This window comes from Danio rerio, chromosome 21 (assembly GCF_049306965.1).
Source record: "Danio rerio strain Tuebingen ecotype United States chromosome 21, GRCz12tu, whole genome shotgun sequence".
NCBI lineage: Eukaryota > Metazoa > Chordata > Actinopteri > Cypriniformes > Danionidae > Danio > Danio rerio.
In genome coordinates this window covers 12,306,719-12,328,874 of record NC_133196.1, presented here as the reverse complement: position 1 = coordinate 12,328,874, position 22,156 = coordinate 12,306,719, and the positions used below count along the sequence as shown (strand labels likewise).

The 22,156-nt window shown below is 35.0% G+C and overlaps 1 protein-coding gene across 48 annotated transcripts in view; it reads left to right on the top strand.

Moving 5' to 3' along the window:
• Window positions 1–22,156, top strand: part of nedd4l (NEDD4 like E3 ubiquitin protein ligase) — a 166,227-nt gene that overhangs the window by 91,777 nt on the left and 52,294 nt on the right. For 24 of the 48 annotated variants that reach the window (XM_073935866.1, XM_073935865.1, XM_073935858.1 and 21 more), the window contains 7 exons: window positions 199–249; window positions 5,973–6,034; window positions 8,611–8,713; window positions 12,426–12,586; window positions 12,784–12,919; window positions 15,024–15,209; window positions 19,716–19,793. In XM_073935866.1, the coding sequence (XP_073791967.1) occupies window positions 199–249; window positions 5,973–6,034; window positions 8,611–8,713; window positions 12,426–12,586; window positions 12,784–12,919; window positions 15,024–15,209; window positions 19,716–19,793 (777 nt within the window). Of the gene's footprint in view, window positions 1–198; window positions 250–5,972; window positions 6,035–8,610; window positions 8,714–12,425; window positions 12,587–12,783; window positions 12,920–15,023; window positions 15,210–19,712; window positions 19,794–22,156 lie in introns of all 48 variants that reach the window. The other 24 variants (XM_073935864.1, XM_073935863.1, XM_682997.8 and 21 more) reach the window with 1 other exon arrangement.

Genomic DNA, 22,156 nt, shown 5'->3' with positions numbered 1-22,156 from the left:
TTATTTATACAGACACGTTCATTCATACTTCTTGGGTTATACAGGTGTGTGTGTGTGTGTTTATTATCCTCATCTTTGTGGTTTTTCCTTGCCAAGTCCTGCTGCTGATTTACATCCACATCTTCTCTCATTTATATGATTATTATTATCATAACTACCTCTTGCTCTCTCTCTTGTTTTTTTCTCTTTCATATCCAGACCAGAGATGACTTCCTGGGGCAGGTGGACGTGCCTCTTACACACTTACCGGTAAGCTTGTGTCAAGTACAGATAAAAGCTAAATTATTACTGCAGCTCTTTGTATTATTTTCAAGTATTTCTCATTTAACAGATCAAGGATATTTTCACAGTGTTTCCAATACATTTTCCCCCTAGAAAAAGTCTTATTTCTTTTTATTTGGCTGAAATAAAAGTAGTTTTTTAAATATATTTAAAGTTATTCCAAAGGTCAATATTAATATTATTTTAATATTGGGTATAGAACAAACGTCTGGTATACAATAACTTGCCTAGTTAACTTAATAACCTAGTTAAGTCTATAAATAGCACTTTAAAGGGGTGGTTCAGAGTGTATTTTTAAGGCTTGGTAGTGTTTATAAGATGCAAAGCAATGTTTGCTCATGCTTCATTTGTAAAAAATCACATTATTTTCCCGTATTTCTTACTTTGATTATATGCAGCTACTCAGCTAACATGAACACGACTGTCATATTTCCTAGTTCCATATTTCCTATATTTTGCCCATTTAAAGGGGGCCTATTATGCAAAAATCACATTTATAAGGGATTTTAACACAGTTCCGTTTCAACAAGGTGTGAATATAGTAGCTTCTAATGGTTAAAATTAATTAATTCTATTTTTTATAATCACACTTTATAACACTTTGATTGACATTCTCACTTTGTACTTGTCATCAGAGCAGGAAAGCCCCACCCATAAGTGACAATCTCTTCTTCATTAGAATAGACAGCGCTGAGCCAGAAGCAACCGTTTGCCATTAGTTTTTTCACACTGTATCTTTGATAGATATCTAAACCCTAATTTTTGGAACCCCTTTACTTAATGATTGTAAAGATAGATAGACAGATAGAAAAGAAAGATGGATGGATGGACAGATAGAAAGGAGGAATGGAAGCATATATTGATGGAAGGAGAGATAGATGGTTGGTTTGATGGATGGAAGGTTGGATGTAAGAAAGGAAGAGGAGACAGACAGATAGATGGTTGGATGGAAGGAAGGAAAGATGGATTGATGGATAAATGGATGAACGGAAAGAAGGAGAGATGGATGATGAAAAGAAAGAAACAGATTGATAGAAGGAAGGACATCTGACAGATGGATTGATGGATGAAAAGAAGGAAGGAAGGAGAGACGCTTGGATGAAAGGAAGGAAAGACAGACAGATAGATGGATTGATTGGTGGAAAGAAGGAAGGAAGGGAAGACAGATTGATGGCTGGATGGAAAGATAAATGATAGAAGAATGGATGGATGGATGGACTGAAGGACAGACAGATAGCTTTATTGATAAGTGGGTGGAAGATGGATGGATGGAAGGATCGTCGGAAAGATGGATGGATGGATAGAAGGGATTGATAGATTGGATGGATAGAAGGAAGGAGAGGACAAATGAATGGTTGGTTGGAAGAAAGGAAGGAAGGAGAGATAGATGGATGAAAGGAAGGAAAGACAGATGGATTGATGGGTGGAAGGAAGGAAGGAGAGACAGATGGATGAAAGGAAGGAAAGACAGATAGATGGATTGATGGGTGTAAAGAAGGAAGGAAGGAGAGACAGATGGATGGCTGGATGGGAAGGTAAATGATAAAAGAATGAAGAGATGGATGGATTGAAGGACAGACAGATCACTTTATTGATGAGTGGGTGGAAGATAGATGGCTGGAAGGATGGTTGGATGTATAGACAGACAGATAGCTTTACTGATGGATGGATGGATGGATGGATGGATGGATGGATTGATGTGTGGATAGATACAGTAGATGAAAGATAGATAGACAGACAGACAGAAAGAAAGATGTTTGTAGCTCCGCCTTCTTTTCAAAAGAGGGCTGGGGTTACAATCTCATTTGAATTTAATGCGACAGTCACCAAAACGGCACAATTTAAATTTAAACCCAAAGTGCCTATTTCAAAGAGTTATAAAATATTATTTGTGCTTTATTTTGAGCTGAAACTTCACATATACGCTCTAGGGACATCAGAGACTTATTTTACTTATTTTATCTTGTAAAAAGGGGCATAGTGAGTCCCCTTTAAACATAACACTGGTTGGGCTAATACTTTTGCCTTCAACTGTAGTAATATAGTTTGCTATTTTGGTTTCATTAGCAAACATAGCAGTGGGCTGAAAGAATAGAAGATGGAAGTTATTGAGAGTCACATGATGGTAATTAAGCCCAATGTTGGACTTCATATCCCTGTACGGAGTGGAAAGGGAATTGCTTGGAATGTAAACACACAGGCTGTTTCTGACAGGGGTATCCCAACTATAAAAAACACCCTGCCAAAAATGGGACACTCTTTCAGGGTGGCCCAGTTTAGCCTGTACCACTATGCTATACTGCGTAATAATGTTTGGTAAGTCCAGCGTTCTATTTATGTCCAAATATTTGATATGATGTCAAATAAGATTACAGTTGGTTCTATTTAGATTGTGTATTTTCTTCCACTACATAATTGTGGAATTTGTTTAGATCTATAGTTCCATTATTAGGATTATCCTTATTCATTTTAATGTTATATAGTAGAATGCAAAATTTACAATATTGATATTGTAATTCCTTTAAATGTTTCCCAATTGTTGGGTTACGAAAACATTTTTCAATGCATTTTATAATACTCTTATATAAGGTAAAATTCTTAATATATATTTTGATTGATGATATGATGACAGTACAAAATATTTACTAGTTAATTTGCCAGATTAAATTACTTAAAATGCTTAAAGTGCACTTTAAAAACTTAACTAGGTTAATAATGTTTACTAATAATGTTACTTTAAGTAAGCTTAACTTGGCAGTTTATTGGACAACAGTGGTTCTCTAGTAAATCCTAAAAAATAATCTTAAAGTGGCTAATAATATTGATCTTTATTTCTTTATTTTATTTTTTTGCTTAATTTTTAATAACTGCTTTTTTCCAGCTAAACTAAAAAAATATAGTCCTTTCTCGAGAAGAAAAAATATGGTAGGAAATACTGTAAAAATTTTCCTTCATCTGTTAAACAGCACTTGGGAAATATTTAAAAAAGAATTACAATTTCACAGGAGGGCAAATAGTTTTGCCTTTAACTAAATACGAGCATTTGATTTATTTATTTTATTTTTTTTATGTACATATTTTTAATTGAATATGTGAAGTATTGGTAAAAAATTGCATTCACCCCAAAAATCTGTAATCATATGTTAGTTTGTGATTAATTAAACAAAAGTCAATGACTACAGGCACTTTGAGGGTCTTAAACATATCAGCTATAAAAATAAAACAGTTGTGGACAAGTTCAGGAATGTTTGCTGAGGCTGTGGATTAATGATAATATTATGGAAAATAATGTTCAGTTTCTTTCACAGGCCTTTTATTTTGCATCGTAAGACCTTAGTGTGTCATCAGGAGCCAGAGGTATTAGTTTTGTTTTGCCTGTATGTGTTTTTTGACTCATTATGAGTCAAAAAAACACACACAGGCAAAACGAAGTTAATACCCGTGGCTTCTGACGACACACTGAGGTCTTACAATGCAAAACAAAAGGTCTGTTAATGTTTATTGTCATTTTATGAATCACCAAGTATTATCATTATTATTATCCCACTTAAGAATTAGTTTTGATTGGCTTCAGGACACACCACTGTTGTCCAATAACTTGCCTATTAACATTATTAACCAGGATAAGCCTTTACATTGCATGTTAAAGCTGAATACTACAAAATAACTAGTAAAATATTATGTATATAAAATATTATGTCTGTTTTAAGTTTAAAAATATATATTGTATGTTAATGTTTAATAAAATAATCTGTTACCCAGCACTTTTATATTCAAATAATTGCAATTTCACAGGATGGCTAATCGTTTTAGCTTGTCTTTGTTTTAAATGGCCTATATATTCTAAAATCTGTTTCTTAAACATTAAATGTTAGTAAAATGTTTAAAGATTACTAAACGAGTAACTTACTACATTCATGATTCTGCACAGCTTCTTATACCGTACCATATTGCTTCAAAATGATCCAAATGGCACTCTGTCTTAAAGAAGATAATGGTTGGCAAGCTTTGTGCTCTATAAAATAATGGCTTTTCAGTATGATATTTTGTTCCAATAAACGTTTGAGCAAGAGATAGTTTCCCCACAGCAGACTTTTAGGAAAAACATTTGGAATGGAAGAACTGTTGTTTTTGCTTAAACCGTTTCCAGTGGCTAAGTGCAGTTTCTTTGCTGGATTGCATATTTAGAGACACACACACACACACACACACACACACACACACACACACGCACACACAAAGTCTGGTCTGTTTTCCTTGTGGCCGCCTACATATCTACTCTTCACTGCTGCGTGGTTGCAGTCCAGACCACGCTCTCCTTTTCTGCCGTCTTGTATTGCTGATTATTTAAAAGTGGTTTCATATACTTGGGTCAGATGCGTTTAGTTTAGATGGATACAGTCAAAATGATTAGCCCTCCTTTGAATCCAAAAAAAAAAAAATTCTAAAAGATCACTTTCATATATTCATTCATGAAATAATAAAATGTTCAGTGCGGTGCAGTTTTTTTTTTACGCTACCTAAGCATCTATAACTTTTTTCATTTTAAGCATTATAAACTCTACACGAACTGTGAATGCAGACCAAAATATTCAACAACTGTTAGTGTTTTAGTTTGGGATGGTCATATTTGAGAAAATGCCTCTGACGTCGAGGGAGAGATGGACACCAGGGGGATATACACAGAGGCTAATAATTCAGGAGGGCAAGTAACTATTTGTTTCCTCTGACTCGTTTTCAGAACATAGACACAGTAGGGTGCTGTTTGCTGTTTTTGCACATTTCAATGTTTACGAATAGATTACATCAAAAAGAACACGTAATCATGACAAACCACATCAGTCTAAAGCTACAACCCTCAAGCAACCACTGTAGCTAGTTGTTTTTCAATGGGAAGCTTATAAAGAATGTATTTGCTAAATTTGTGCAAGTTGTACAGGAAATGCTTATTAGATATGGAGTAAATATCATTGTAATAACAAGACACACATGCATTCATTGCTGTACATCAGGGATTATTTTGAAAGAGTCCTCAGAAAAACATGCCATCAAACACATTTAGTCCCCCGACACAATAGTGTTGAATTATGGATGGTTATTTATTTGTTTATGTCACCATTTCATCCGCAGACATATTTTTTACATTGTTTACTATGTTACTTATGGTCGAAAAAGACGTCTTTGTAGTAAAAAGCAAGGCGATATCATAGTTTGTTACAAATAAAATCAGACCACGAACTGAATAAAAAGTCAAAGTTATAGTTACTAAAATCTAAACAAAGCAGTGGAGTGTTTTGACGTTCGATAAAGCCACCTTGCAGATTTGAGTCTGTCTGAATGTATTTTCACCTTCAGTTTAATCCAAGCTTGCCAAAAAGGAAAATGCCTCTAGTTTTCCTTCTGGGCCTCCAATCTTTCCTCACATAGTTTTGGTTTCGGGCACAAGCAGAGGTGCCAATTCCATCAATTTCCATCAGATCTCAGCCACTAATGACCGGCCGTGAATATCCAACCTGTGGGCAGTTTAAATGTAACGGGAGATCGGTGTTATGTAAGAAAGCTGGACGTCACCCAAGGGTTTACATCTCCCGTTCTCCACCTTCCAAAACCAAGCTGGAGCTGTTATATTTGAATGCGCTGAGATTAGCCCTTATTTAATGCATGTTTCTGCTGTTTTTGTTGATGTCTAGACTGAAGACCCTGCCATGGAGCGTCCATACACGTTTAAAGACTTTCTCCTGCGTCCAAGAAGGTCAGTGGTTGCAGACTTCACAACTGCTGTTCAGGAACATCGGAGGATATATTTGGTTGCAGTTTGATGTGCTGGTTTTGCTCTTTGACCTTTTTTGATAATTTGATACAATACAGCACATAAAAAATTTGACAGTCTATGCTTTCAGAACTAAATGTGCAACTCTCACACTAACACCAGTGAATCATTTTAATGTGGCGATTGTTACAAAGATTTTGAATGAACACTGACCGTATTTTGTTTACATTTATTTTTTACAATTTTTACAATAAATGTTTAAAGCAGTACATTACCCCTTCTCTACCACAACCATGGCATTGAAAGAAAGAAAAAAAAAAATAAAAGGGGTATATATATTCATATATGTCTACATATCTCACTGGTCACTTTATTAGGTGCACCTGTCCAACTGCTTGATGCAAATGTCTAATCTGCCAATCACATGGCAGCAACTCAATGCATTTAGGCATATAGACATGGTCAAGATGATCTGCTGCAGTTTAAACCGAGCATCAGATGGGTGAGAAAGGTGATTTAAATTACTTTGAACTTGGCATGGTTGTTGGTATTTAGTATTTCAGAAACTGCTGATCTACTGGGATTTTCACACACCACCATATCTAGGATTTACTGAGAATGGCCTGAAAAAGAGAAAATATCCAGTGAGCAGCAGTTCTGTGAGTGCAACCCCTGTTGATGCCAGAGGTCAAAGGAGAACGGCCAGACTGGTTTGAGCTGATAGAAAGACAACAGTAACTCAAACAACCGCTCGCAACAACTGAGGTATGCAGTAGAGCATCTCTAAATGCACAACACGTCCAACCTTGAGTCGGATGGGCTATAGCAGCAGAAGATCACAGCCTACCTAAGTGTTGTTGCTGGCCATGTCCATTACTTTATGACCACAGTGTACCCATCTCCTAATGGCTACTTCATACAGGAAAACGTATTGTAAGGCGCTAATCATCTCAGACTGATCTCTTGAACATGACAATGAGTTCACTGTACTCTAATGGCGTCCACAATCACCAAATCTCAATACAATAGAGCACCTTTGGGATGTGGTGGAACGAGACTAGAGATCATCATGGATGTGCAGCCGACAAATCTGCAACAACTGCGGGATGCTGTCATGTCCACATGGACTAAAATCTCTGAAGAATATTTCTAGAACCTTGTTGAATTTATGCTACGAAGAATTAAGTATTCTGAAGGCAAAAGTGGGTCCAAGTCGGTACTGGTGAGGTGTACCTAATAAAGTGGCCGGTGAATGTATTCACAAAAAGTAAATAAAGCAAATAAAAAAAGACAATATAAAAGTATTACAGACTGTATTTTAATATACTCATTGATGATGCCACTTTACTATATACTTAACTATAATAGAGTGATTCTAAATTTTTGTTTTCTTTTTTTTTGTTTTGTGTTTGTAAGTTAGATATTATGGCTCTCAAAAGATACAAATTTTTTCAAACCATTGTTTATTGTGCAATTCTGTTTAATATAAGTGGATAACTGTAGAATTCAGAAACGTGATATTGTAATTAGTGACACTATGGTGGTCATTAAGTGGAATTTTTCAACATTTTAATCATACAAAGAAGATACCTTTGTAATGACATACTGATAAGAGGCCATCAACACTGTTGACAGACTGACTTAAGCCACATTTATATGACAATGACCTTTCCTTTCTGTTTAAAAAAAAAAAACACGTCTGCATGACAGCATTTTCAGAATAATCCAAGTTTTTACAAATCTTTAAAAGGCCAAAAATGATGCATTACATATGCCAGGCCAGTATTTGGCGATGTGACCTTCTGTTTCTGCTTTTGATTGTAATTAGGGCTGCACAAAATATCGTTTAAGCATCAATATTGCAATGTGTGCATATGCAATAGTCAAACCGCTGTACAAGTCAAGATATAGTTGACCAGGTACAACACATGGGAATTTTGGAGTCCTTTCAGGTGAACCATAATAAAGTGAAAGTGAATTAATTGCATGTGTTTTTAGGCCTGTGTAATCATTTTAAGCGAGTTATGTGAAGCTGCTTTGACACAATCTACATTGTAAAAGCGCTATACAAATAAAGCTGAATTGAATTGAATTGAGTTTAAAGCATGTCGGCTGTACATTTGTGGACAAAGATTCATTCTATTTAATTGTTTGCACAATGAAGACTATACAGCTTTATCGTACATTTGAGTATTTTATTTCTGTTACTTTATACTGTTATGGGCTGCACAGTGGGTAGCACGTTCACCTCACAGCTAGAATTTTGCTGGTTCAAGCCTTGGCTGGGTCAGTTGGGATTTCTGTGTGGAGTTTGCATGTTCTCCCTGTCTTCATGTGGGTTTCCTCTGGGTGCTCCGTTTTCCCCCACAAATCCAAAGTCATGTGGTATAGGTGAATTTGGCATCCGCTGCATTAAACATATGCTGGATAAGTTGGCAGTTCATTCCGCTGTAGCGACCCCAGATTAATAAAGGGACTAAGCTGAAAATTTATAAATGAATGAATGAACACAACAATGGCTGTGTTGTTAAAACACATTTTTATGCTTTGTCCTTTAGTCATAAATCTCGGGTGAAAGGTTACCTGAGGCTCAAGATGGCCTACCTGCCAAAGAATGGAGGACATGAGGAGGAAAGCGGTGAAATGAGAGAGGAGGCTGAGGTGAAGTATATCCATCCACACACTCATTTTTTTTATTAATACCGTAGTTCATATTGTAAAATGTCTAATTTTGTAAATCAGATCTTAATATTGCTCTAAGAATGTTTTTAGAAGTAATATGTGTACATTCATTCAGGTTTACACACTAAATCATCAGCAAACTTAGAATAAATACTACACAACACTATAGTAATACACTACAAATAATCATTGGTTTGCCAAAAGCGTAATATTTAAAAATGTGTCCTTTCTTTCTACACTTTTTAAAAGCTTACTTTTAATTAAACTTTTTAATGTTGATTTTAAAAAATGATGTGTATAACAGAATAATACTTTTTTTTTTATAACAGAGATGCTTTAATTGTATGTTCGAATATTCATACTACAACATTTTCTGGGGTCATGAAATTTTGCTCCATAAATTTAGTCCAATAAATTATTAGATAAATAAAATTAATTTGAGACATGCTTAAACATCTTTTTTCTCTTGCCTTCAGTGATTTTAGTGTCTCTTTATCCCCTCAGACTACTGTACTTGGGTTTTTTTCCTTCAAAGTATGCCACTTTGGCTTGAACCGTTTTGACGGTCTGGCATTTCCTTCCTTTAACTTTCTAGCTTCCTGTTCTCTGACTTCATTTCCACTGTTCAGTTTTCAGCTGGATGTTTATTATTTTTCTTTCTGCTAGAGGAGAGTTTTCTGTCGTCGCAGCTGTGATACTAATCATAACACTTTAAAATTGATAAGAGGACAGCATTTTAGCAGTTGCATTTAAAATGCACATTTAAAGGGACAGTTCAAACTAAAAGTAAAATTCACTTCTTATTTGCACACCCTCAACTTGTTCCAAACCCATCTGAATAAGGATATTGTAAAGAATATTGGAAAATGTTAGCCATTGACATCTGTAATATATATTTTTTGTCAATGGCTACCCTTTTTCAGCATTACTCAAAATGTATTCATATTTTTCTGTTGTTTCCACAGCAAAAGAAAACTCACAAAGCTTTGGATCAACTTTTTCTTTAAAAGTTGTTCAGCAAATTTTCTTTTTTGCTACTATAAACCGTTTTGGAAATAAAATTTGAACTTTTGTTTTTGCCAGGTAGTATTGGGAAGGATTAGGGATGTGGAATAGGATCATGTATATGAATATGTTCTAAAGTCTCTAACTTTTTGTTGACCAGCCCTTACTTTCTTACTCCTATTCCTTTCAACTTGTATATCTCTTATTTTTTTCATGAATATGTAGGTTTTAAGTATTAATAAACAGCTAATATTTTAATTATAGACAAATAATAATACGCTATAAGTTAACAGTGAGTACTGGTTTTTACTCCTGTCCTAAAGTCTTTACTTTTTGACGATCTGCTCCCCCTTTTCTTTGTCTTATTCCTTTTAACTTGTATTTCTTACATTTTTTTATAAATATGTATATGAATACATACTTTTTAAGTATTATTAAACGACCAATAACCTAATAATAAGCCTATAATAACTTACTATATACTTACTTATAGTTAATAGTGATTAATGGTCCCTACTCCTAAAGTCTCAAACTTTTTGTCGACCAGCCCTTAGTTTTTTTACTCTTATTCCTTTCAACTTGTATTTCTCTCATTTTTTATTCAAGATATATTACAAATTTTTTAGGTATAGTTAGGGCTGTGCAATTAATCGAAAATTCGATTTCGATTATGACTTCTAACGATTATGAAAAACTATTAATCGAGATAAACGATTATTCCATTATTTACCGCCCCCTGTCCAGTTGTCCTCACTTGTTGCTCTTAAAAACACGAAAGACTGCATGCTTTTGTGTGTGCGGTGCGCAAACAGTCAGAAGCATGCGATCTACACTTGGTCTCATTCGCACATTGTGACGAGCAGAGAGCACACACATCTAAAGTAATTAATGTGAGCGCTTTAATGGTCAAATAGGTGTCAAAACGCAGTGTTTAGTGATTATTCATATTAACCCTCATTTAGTAATAAACAAACGAGTTGAGGAGGATCAAAAGACACGTGAAAGCGAAACCATTAAAGTGACAGAGCACAGCTGCCGCCTGTTTTATCATGATTAATAAAACAATGAGAAAATCCCTCTCTGCTCTTGACTGAAGACTTTTGTAGCTAAAGTTTTTTTCTTTTGGTGAAGATGCTAAAAGCACAGTTTGTTTCATATTTTTATTCTATTGTATTTATTTCACTTTCCTTTGCAGGGAGGAAAATAGTATATGCAGTTGAAGTGCGAATTATTAGCCCTCCTGAATATTAGCAACCTTTTCCCCCCAATTTCTGTTTAATGGAAAGAAGATATCTGAACCTAATAGTTTTAATCATTCATTTCTAATAACCAATTAATTTTATCTTTGCTATGATGACAGCTCATAATATTTTAGTAGATTTTTTTTTAAATACAAACATTCAAATTCAAAGTGTAATTCAAAAGCTTAATTACGGTAATTAGGCAAGTCATTATATAACAGTAGTTTCTTCTGCAGACAATCAAAAATATATATTGCCTAAAGGGGCTAATAATATTGACCTTAAAAGAGGTTTCAAAATATTTAAATTTGCTTTTATTCTAGCCAAAACAAATAAGGCTTTCTCCAGAAGAAAAAATATTAGAGGAAAAACTGTTATTCCTTGCTCTGTTAAACATCATTTGGGAAATATTTATTTTTTAAAAATTCTCAGGAGTACTAATAATTTTGACTTCAACTAATAACTCCCAACTCGTTTGGAATAATCGTGATTACAATTATGACCAAAACAATCGTGATTATGATTTTTCCCAAAATCAAGCAGCCCTAGGTATAGTTATAAATCCCTAAAATACAGTTAACAAGTTATTTATAACAGCTTGCAATTTATCTATTGGATATCTATAAGGCACAGTTATAAATAATTAACAAACTATTAACTTTTAATTAACAGGTCATTTGTAACTAATTAACTAACAGTTTATTAATGATCTATTAGCTAGTTATAAAGGATAGTTATTCTGAAGTGTTACCATTACTTTTTTATGATTATGTATCTGAATATGTCCTTTTTAAGTATTAATAAACAGCTAATGTCTTAATAATAGTCAAACAATAAGCCACTAGTTAACAATGAGTACAGTTCTTTACTCCTATACTAAAGTCTCTAGCGTTTTGATAACCAGCCCTTACTTTCTTACTCTTATTCCTTTTAACTTGTATTTCTCTATTTTTATGAATATGTATATGAATATGTATCTTTTAAATATTAATAAACAGCTAATATCTTAATAATAGGCAAGTAATAGGCCATTAGTTAATAGTGATTACTAGTCCCTACTCAATACTAAAGTCTCTAACTTTTTGAAGATCAGCTCCCCCATTTCTCACTCTTATTCCTTTCAACTTCTATTTCTTTTTATGAATATGGACTTTTTAAGTATTAATAAACAGCTAATATCTTAATAATAGGCAAATAATAAGCCACTAGTTATTAGTGAGTATTTGTCCCTACTCCTATACTAACGTCTCTAACTTTCCTTCGACCAGCCCTAACTTTCCTACTCTTTTTCCATTCCTTTCAACTAGTATTTTTCAAATTGTAATTTTTTTATGAATATGTATATTTTGAGAATAAATAAACAATATGGAAATTATTTTGACGACATGCTTCCCCAATTCTTACTCTTATTATGTCAACTTGTATTTCTCTCTTTTTTTTTTTAGGGTTGGGAAGTGACAGACTCCACAGATCCAGGATCTCAGAGACCTCAGCAGCTCCTGCCTCCTCTTCCTCCGGGCTGGGAAGAGAAAGTGGATAACCTGGGACGGACGTACTATGTGAACCACAACAACCGCACCACACAGTGGAAGAGGCCCAGCAGTGTGTATGTGACCCCATTCTCCATTCATCAAAAAGCATGACACATGAGCTAAATCTCCTATTTGTGATGTATAAAGCGGTTTCTCGTGGATTCATTCACCACAGGACATGTTAATGTTGAATTTATTATGATTTTTGGTCAACATTACCAGACTGATATGTGCCGAACTATGTATTTTGTTCTCCCCGTCTGTGCTTTAGGGATGTGGTTTCAGAAACGGAAAATGATAATCAATTGCGGCAGATTAACCAGGAAGCCCACAGAGTTTTCCGCTCTCGACGGCACATTAGCGAAGACCTGGAAAATGAGCAGCTGGACATCAGGGACATAGACGACGTTAGTATTTCAACTCTGAAGCCAGATAACATCATCATAATTAAATAAAGCAGAATATATATATATATATATATATATATATATATATATATATATATATATATATATATATATATATATATATATATATATTTATATATATTTATATATATATATATATTTATATATATATATATATATATATATATATATATATATATATATATATATATATTTGGTCACACTTTACAGTAATGTTTCACTAGTTAATGTAATAATTTACAACTAATAATGAACAATATGTGTACAGTATTTATTGATCATAATTCAACATTTACTAATGCATTTTTAAAATCCAAATTCATGCTGTGAAATTAGTGGAGTGTGAGTAAATATAAACAACTTTTTTCATTAACTTCCATTAAATTTATTAAAATTTTCATTAATATTTGTTTGTGTTCAGTGTTTGTTTATGTTATTAAGTACAGTGAATCTAGAAAGTATTTATAGGGCTTCACTTTTTCCACATTTTTTTATGTTACAGCCTTATTCCAAAATGGATCAATTTATATCCTCATAATTCTACACAAAATACCCCATAATGACAACATGAAATGTAAATGTCAATTAAAAAAAATATATATATAAAAAAAAAAAAAACTGAAAAATCACATGTACAGAAGTATTCACAGCCTTTGTGCAATACTTTGATGATGCACCTTTGGCAGCAATTACAGCCTCAAGTCTTTTTGAATATGATCCCACAACCTTGGCACATCTGTCTTTGGGATTTTTTACCCATTCCTCTTTGCAGTACCTCTCAAGCTCTATCAGGTTGGATGAGAACCGACGGTGTACAGTCATTTTCAGATCTCTCCAGAGATGTTCAATGAGATTTAGGTCTGGGCTCTGGCTGGGCCACTTAAGGACATTTACTGAGTTGTTGTGAAGGCACTCCAATGATATTTTGGCGGTGTGCTTTGGGTCATTGTCCTGCTGGAGGATGAACCGTTGCTCCAGTCTGAAGTCAAGAGCACTCTGGAGCAGGTTTTCATTCAGGGGTGTGTCTGTACACTGCTGCATTCATCTTTCCCTCTATCCTGACTAGTTTCCCAGTTCCTGCTGCTGAATAATATTCCCACAACATAATGCTGCCACCACAATGCTTCACTGTAGGTATGGTATTAGCCTGGTGATTAGCAGTGCCTGGTTTTCTCCAAACGTCTGGCATTCACTCCAAAGAGTTCAATTTTATTCTCCTCAGACAACAGAATGTTGTTTCTTATGGTCTGAGAGTCTTTCAGATGCCTTTTGGCAAATTCTAGGCAGGGAGTGGTTTCCGTCTGGCCACTCTACCATACAGGCCTGTTTGGTGGATTGCTGCACAGATGGTCGTCCCTCTTTTAAGATTCTCCTCTTCACAGAAGACCGCTGGAGCTCAGATTGAGTGACCATCGGATTTTTAATCCCCTCCCTGACCTCCCCCAGCTTAGATGGCTGGTCAGCTCTAGGAAGAGTCGTGTGGGTTCCAAACATCTTCCACTTATGGATGATGGAGGCCACTGTGCTCATTGGAAGTTTCAAAGCAGCAGACAATTTTTTCTATAACCTTCCCCAGCCAAGTGCCTCGAGACAATCTTGTCTCGGAGGTCTACAGACAATTCCTTTGTCTTCATGCTTGGTTTGTGCTTTGACATGCACCATCAACCCTGGGACCTTATATAGACAGATGCCTTTTCAAATCATGTCCAATCAACTGAATTTACCACAGAAGAACTCCAACAAAGGTGCTGAAACATCTCAAGAATGATCAGTAGAAACAGAATGTAGCTGAGCTCAATTTAAAGCTTCACGGCAAAAACTGTGAATACTTATGTTCATGTGATTTTTTCATGTTTTTTTATTTTTAATAAATTTTCACATTGTCATTATGGGCTTTTGTGTGTAGAATTTTGAAGCAATAAATTATTTTAATCCATTTTGGAATAAGGCTGTAACATAAAAAAATGTGGAAAAAGTGAAGCACTATGTATACCTTCTGAATGCACTGTATATTATCTAACTAACAAATACAAACTAAATACAACAATTTCTTATGATACAAGCAACATTCCCTCTTTTTCAGTCATGGGAGCCCATATCAGAGGAAGATCCGACTTTATTAACAGATGGTCTGAACCATTCTCTGTCGGGACCCTCCTCTCTGGCAATGCCCCTCTCCAGCACTCCAGACTTCTCAGATGAGATCAGCCTTAGATTGTCTCTCGCTCCAGACACCAACGGAGAAATCCCGGGACCCAGCTCTGCTGTGGTAAGACAAAACCGCTTGGTTATAGGAAACATTTCAATCTGTTAAATCCTCCATTATAACGTAACATTGCTGCATATGGGTCAAACAAGGCAGGTTATAAATGTACAAACCTTCACACACCAAGAGCCCCAAATCTATTCTTCGTTTAATTTTGGAGAACGAGACCATCCTCCATGTTCAGTTGTTGCCTGTATTTATTTTAATCTACATGAGGGCTTTAAAGGTGTCTGAAAGTTTAACCTGGTGCCATGAAATCAATTTGCTGCATCTCATCCTATTGCTGTGTCTTTAATCTAATGTAATGACCCCAGGGATTGCAATCCAATGGAAAATAGTTACCCTGTTTATTTATGTAACTATTAGCTATTTTTCTTTTTTGTAGGTTATGGATAAAATATGATAACTCTAATAGTTTAATCAAATGCATTCCATTTTAGGAGTCACCAAATGACATACATTTCAATAAAACTGAAGAGATACATTTTACAACAGCAGTTAGACGTATATTTTACAGCAAATTCCCTAAATGTAATTCTTAAAACTAATTACACGATTTCTTATGATAAAACTAGGCCACTAGAAAAAAATCTTAATCTTGTATAAGTCTAAAATTTTATTCTTTATGGTCTTAAAAGGGTCTTTAAAAGTCTTAAATTTGTGGACCCAATACAAACCACAGGAGAGGGCCATTTTTTCAGCAAGATAGCACTCCGTCTCAGCCTTCACATCAAAGCTCCTGAAAGCAAAGGCAAAGCAGGTCCAGGGGCCTCATGTATGAAGACTTGCATTGAATGCATACTAAAACATTGCGTACACACAAAGCTGTATATGTGCGTACGCAGTAAAAAATCAGATTCATGAAACACTGCGTAACTGGAATCCCACACATATTCTCTTTGTACATCCGAATTAATGTGAAACTGAGCGCACGTGCACGAGTGCAAAACCCCTCCCTGCCTCCTCCCCTAATTAATATGGTAATGACTCTACTTTGGCAAAACCAAACGAAAAAGCAATGGCAAAAGCAAGCAAAAAGAGAAACTTTGAACAGAATGTGAATCGGAGGTGCTCCTTTTGGAGGTAGACCAGAGAAAAACGGTGTTATTTGCAAGTTTGTCCTCCGGAATTACGTTAATAGCAAATGAAAAAAATAGAGGTGGAGAGTTTAGCTGACGCGGTTAACACATTGGGGTCTAAGCATCGCACTGTGAGTGAATTAAAAAAGAAATGGTTGGCTGTAAAGATGTAAAAATTTGTAGTGTCTATTTAGGCTAAGTGCAATTAGCACACCTCGTTGGAATGAGCTAGTTGAGTGATTCCCGCCCATCACCGTTTGATTGACAGAGACAACAGAACTAAAGAGCGCTGCAATCAGTAGCGTGAGTAGCGTAGCTCGTAAAGGGCATGGCAACATGTTTTGACACGTTCGATCATGAACTCGGTTCGAATCCAGCGTCTGATGAACTCATTCTTCTTTTTTCCCCCATCAAATATCAGATTTTGCCTACTCTTCATCTCGAGGAAGACAAGTAGGAATCATTAATAAGTGTGAATTATGTTAAGCACATTTGAGCATCACATATTATTTGCAAATTTATTGAATGGAAATGTTTCCGATTCACGTATGCAAATTCGTCTTCAGATGGCGCCTTCATAGCAACGTGCGTGCAGTCGATCACTCTGATTAGATAGGGAAAACCGGCGATTGCTGCATGGTATGGAAACCTTATATACCTGCTAGAAATGCAGATGACACACAAGAAACGCATGTACGCCAGACATGAAGTTGGCGTGGACCAACGCACATTCTCACGTCCATTTCATCGTAAGTTAATCCAAACGTGAGCGTGAAATCGGGCGTACGAAAAGTTTTTGTGCACGCGTTGATACGTGAGGCCCCAGGTCCTTCACAATTGGCCAGCCCAGTTACCAGACGAAGGTGGAGGCATTGAAGATTAATCCAAAGAATCTTGATGAACTCTGGGAGTCCTGCAAGAACGCTTTCTTCGCCATTCCAGATGACTTTATTAATAAGTGATTTGAGTCATTACAGAGATGTGTGGATGCAGTCCTCCAAGCTCATGGGAGTCAGACACAATATTCATTCCTTTTCCAATCCAGCATGACTTTATATTCTATACTGTATATTATTTCTTTAAAGTGACAAGACTTTTGTATAAACAAACTCAGACCTTACTGTCCTAATTAAATAATTAAAAATCAAGGCATGATCATCAGCGTAATCTAAAGGCCTTTGCCTTTCATATAAGCCATGTCTGATTCCAAATGATCAACTAGAAGTCAAGTTATTATTTGTTGTTCCTAAAACTTAGATAAGTGACAAAACTTTTGCCAGGTAGTGTATCTTGATTTGGGTTAAGCAGAAACAAATTGAGCACAAATAAACACTGTCATTTTTCGTGCTTGCGTAAAGTATGCCCTTAGTTTGACACAGACATCTAATCTTGAAATATTTGTATTATTATTTTTTAACAAAGACAATCTTAAAATGTAGTAGTTATGTAGTTTTTAATCCCAAGTAAGTCCATCATAACTGCTTTTAATCAACTTGCAGCTCATAAAATCTATCGTAGCTTTATGGTCGCAGAGTTCTTTCTGTCATTTGGCTGAAAGCTTGTGTTATAAAAGCTGAAGTTATACACTCAGGCTTTTTAAGACAGCACTGGCCTTGACTCAACAACAGATGCTGACTAAGACTTTTTCTGCCCCTCAAAAGAACAATACATTAGCTGGACGTTTCTAGACTAATGAAAATGTTAGACTTATTCAGAAGATTGAGGTGGGAAATTGGCATGTTTTTATTCCTCTTCAGCGTATTGAAATGGTGGTGAGTACATTTTGTCAAATCTAAAAGCTGACTCTGAAGTGCGCGCATACACGTGCAGCTCTGAATCAGTCAGTGAGTCACTGTGGAGGCAGCGCAGGGGTTCCACACACTCAGCTGGGAAACATTTCTCACTTTATGCCTTCTTTTACAATGTTTTTAAAATTCACTGCACTGTATGAATTGTGGATTTCACATCGATTATTAGTTAACGTTCTAATTTTTATTATATGCCTAATTATTATGCTAATTATTATGTGTCCTAGCCGGGTCTAAGCTAAAATTTTGCAGTCATGACAGCTGCCACATTAAGCAAATTAAACCGTGTGCAGTATATAGATATTCACGTGTATACTGTATGATGGTTGATTTAAATGACTTGCTGGTTTACCTGTATACCATTCAAAAGCTTAGCTAAGTCAAATCAGACCGCTTTGGACACAGCTGAACTTTGCATATGAATCTTTATAAACCGCTATGAAAAAATGTCTTTTTCTGGGTTTTTTTTAGGTGTGGGTTTGAGTAAATTGTTAATATTAGTTCTACTCTGAAAAGGTCTGACAAGGTCTGAAAAGGTCTGCCCCCCCCCCTCCCCCCCCAAATAAAGTTGGCATTTTATTCCTTAGAAAATGATGATTGATCAGAATAACAAATGTTTTAAAATCTAAGTAGTGATTTATAAACTCTTCTGAAATTAAATATTTAATATTCTATTGTCAAGAAAATTAATTTAAACATCTGAATGCATTGCACATTTTTTTAAATAATTTATTCCCCCTATTTTCTTTAAAAATATCTAAAACCGTTTAGAATCAGATTTTTAAAATCTGATAAAATGAATGGATTTATGGCTTTGTATCCAGTGCATTTTAATTTCAAATTTAAAAAAGAAATAAGGAATAAACATTTCTTAAAATAAATTATAATTTAGTTTTTTATTGCAGTTTCCAAATTTACAACCGCCAAACATAGGAATCCAGAAATTGAAGAAATAAAAAACAAATTAACACGAAAATTACAAGGACATCATAAGAACAATCAAATCGATAGATTTATAATTGTTTTGTATACGATCAAAATGCAATCAGATAATACTCTATACCAGTCTATACCTTTTCCCCCTAAACTACATACATATTTATGTATTATATGTTAACATATAGGACCTTAAATGTATTTTTATTAAATATTAAATAGGTACTGTTCTTCACACTATTTCCTTGTGTTTTTTTTCTCATAAAAAATACATAAGATAAACTAAATACAATTCACATCTTTCTTGATATTGTTCTTTCTATATTAAGTCCTAATGAATATGTTCTACCCATTTTCTCCATGTCTTATTAAACTCCTCAGTCTGTAAATGAAGATTCAGTGTTAACCTCTCCTCTTATAGATTTCATAGGTTTTTTCAAACCAGTCACTAATTTGAGAGTAAATATAACTTTAAATAAATATCATCTTAGGCTCCTCTCAAACCACCCCCCTCCCACCTTTCCTCTTAAAATCTTTGGGATTCATAATTTGCTTGAATTCAGGGCATGTTGTTTTTAAGAGCACCACTTAGAAAATGGCCACTCAGAAAGATGATCGACATGAACGCCTTTATTTATTTATAACTGCATCTAATGCCTTTTTATCTCTTTCTCTCCCTTCAGCAGAGTCATCTTTCCTCTCGGCTACGCTCCTCTAGTATGACTGATGGAGTCAGTGATCAAGCTCAACCTCCCACACCAACGGTACACCTGCTTTCCTCCTCCTCACCTCTCATTTACTCTGCATGTGGTGATTTTTTTTCTCCCCACTCAGTCCCAGTACATGCCATCGTTTCCCTCCTTTGACACCAAATCAGAAGCTTAACATCTTCCTCACACTTTTTCTGAAAGTCACCTGATTTTAGATTGTTTCTGTTCTGATTTGGGATCACAAAAAATACAAAAAGCCTGTTATTTCACTCATCCTCGGGTCATCCAAGATTTCACTTATCCTCAAGACATCCAAGTTTTTCTCTTTAGTATAGCATTAAAAGGGGTAGTTCACCCAAAAATGAAAATTTGCTCCATATTCACTCAACCTCAAGTTGTTTTAAAGCTTTATGAGTTTCATTTTTTTGTTGAAAACAAAAAAAGATATTTTGGGAAATGTTAAAAACCAGTAACCATTGACTTCCATAGTAGGAAAAAAAAAGCAAGGCAAGGCAAGTTTATTTATCTACCCTAGTTTTTCACGATTCTGCGATTGCTGAATTAAACGCAAAATCAATAAAAAGTTGCAAATTTTTGCGACCCTGCAAAATTCTTAATTAAATGCAAAATTATCGTAAAAAATTTAAATAATCTCATAAAACAACTAATTTCAAACCATATAATCAAATTATATTTATTTCAAGTTGCAATGAATTGTTTTACATGACTTGTAGACGTTGTATTTGAATGTCTCTTGAGTCACCTGCTCCCTCACAATAATAACATTACATGGAAAAGGGGGCGGGAGTCTTCAGCCTGTGCCGTAAGCAGACGCAGATGAAGCATAAGTAATTTACATGTGAAGTCATAGCAAAGATGGGATATAGACATATTGTGGCGCATATTGGGCGTTTTGTGCGTTTGACGAGCTTCAGACTGTAAAAGAAAGTTGGAGCAAACAGAGCATTGGAACAGACCGGTAGAGATGAGATTGGTGCAAGGATGATGGCCGCTGGACGTGATCGAATTAAAGGACATTATTTGTGTTTTACATGTATGGCTGGTATTATGATGTCAAATCAATAAATTATTTAGTTTACCTCTTTTCGTGCAATTAACGAGCGAAAACGCTTCCCTGCCATTGACTAGTTTTACGGCAATCTGTGTTTTAGGTGTATTTGCAATAGGGGAAGCCCTAACACATGTCCTATGTGTGACATGATGTCAGAGACTCCGGGGAGTGAAATCTGAAAGAAAGTACTGTAAGATCGTGGATAAAATTAAGAGTTATACAAACTTCCTTTGGCTTAATCCCTACCGTTTTAGATCTCGTCTTGACAAGAGACCAAAATAAGGAAGCTTTATTTTTATGATTCTTTATCATTGTTTCAGATTGCACACCTAACATAGTAGACTACCTAGTATAATAAATAATTAAATATATATATTACTTTTATTTTATTTTTATTTTTTATCGCAAAATTGTCCCCAAATTTCTGGGAATTACCACCACAAAGTCAGTCATTTTTAGTGAAAAAAAATTACCAGAAAAAACATGAAAAACTAGGGGGTCTGATTTATATAGCACATTTCATACACAATGGCAATTCAAAGTGCTTTACATAAACCAGAATAAAAGAAACAAATACTATGGAAGTAAATAGTTACAGGGCTTTCAACATTTTTCAACGAACTTCTTTCGTTTTCAGTGGATAAAAGGAAAGTCAAACAGGTTTGTAACAATTAAAAGATGAGTAAATGATGGCAGAATTTTCAGTTTTTGGTGAACTTTCCCTTTAATTTTGTAAATCCTGGTCCAGTAGGAATAGTTGGTAACACTTTAATGCTTATTAATTTCAATTTGGTCATTTCAAAAGTATTCAAATATGGAAAAGTAAATTTTATAGAGGAAAATTGTTTTATTTTTGTCATAAAACTGTATTTACATTGTAACTGACCATTTCTGATGACATCATCAATCCCTTTTGTTTTCCCTTTCAAATGAAGCTTTTAACATATCCCAACGTACAGTTTTTTTTAAATGGGGGTTTTGATAAACTTTCATGTTGACTTTATATCATGGACATGAGAAAATAATGGACACAATTATAAAATGACACATAATGTTTGGTCAGAAACGTATCACCTGTCTGTGTGCTCGTGTAGTTTTTGTCTGCGTGTGTCAAGCGATAACTCAGAGTGACTAATAGCGTATCATTAAGCCCCTAGAGTTGATTTATTGAAGCTGTAGTGGTGATTATGATGTCACTGGATGTGTAGATGTGTTTCCATGGTGACTGTGGGAGTTTTCTTAATGGATATTTTGACAGCGGCTCTTGTTCAGTAATGTTTGGGAAAATTGTGGTGCGCTCTATAATAGAGCTGCCTTGTAATCGATTACGTCGCTGCACAGGGGC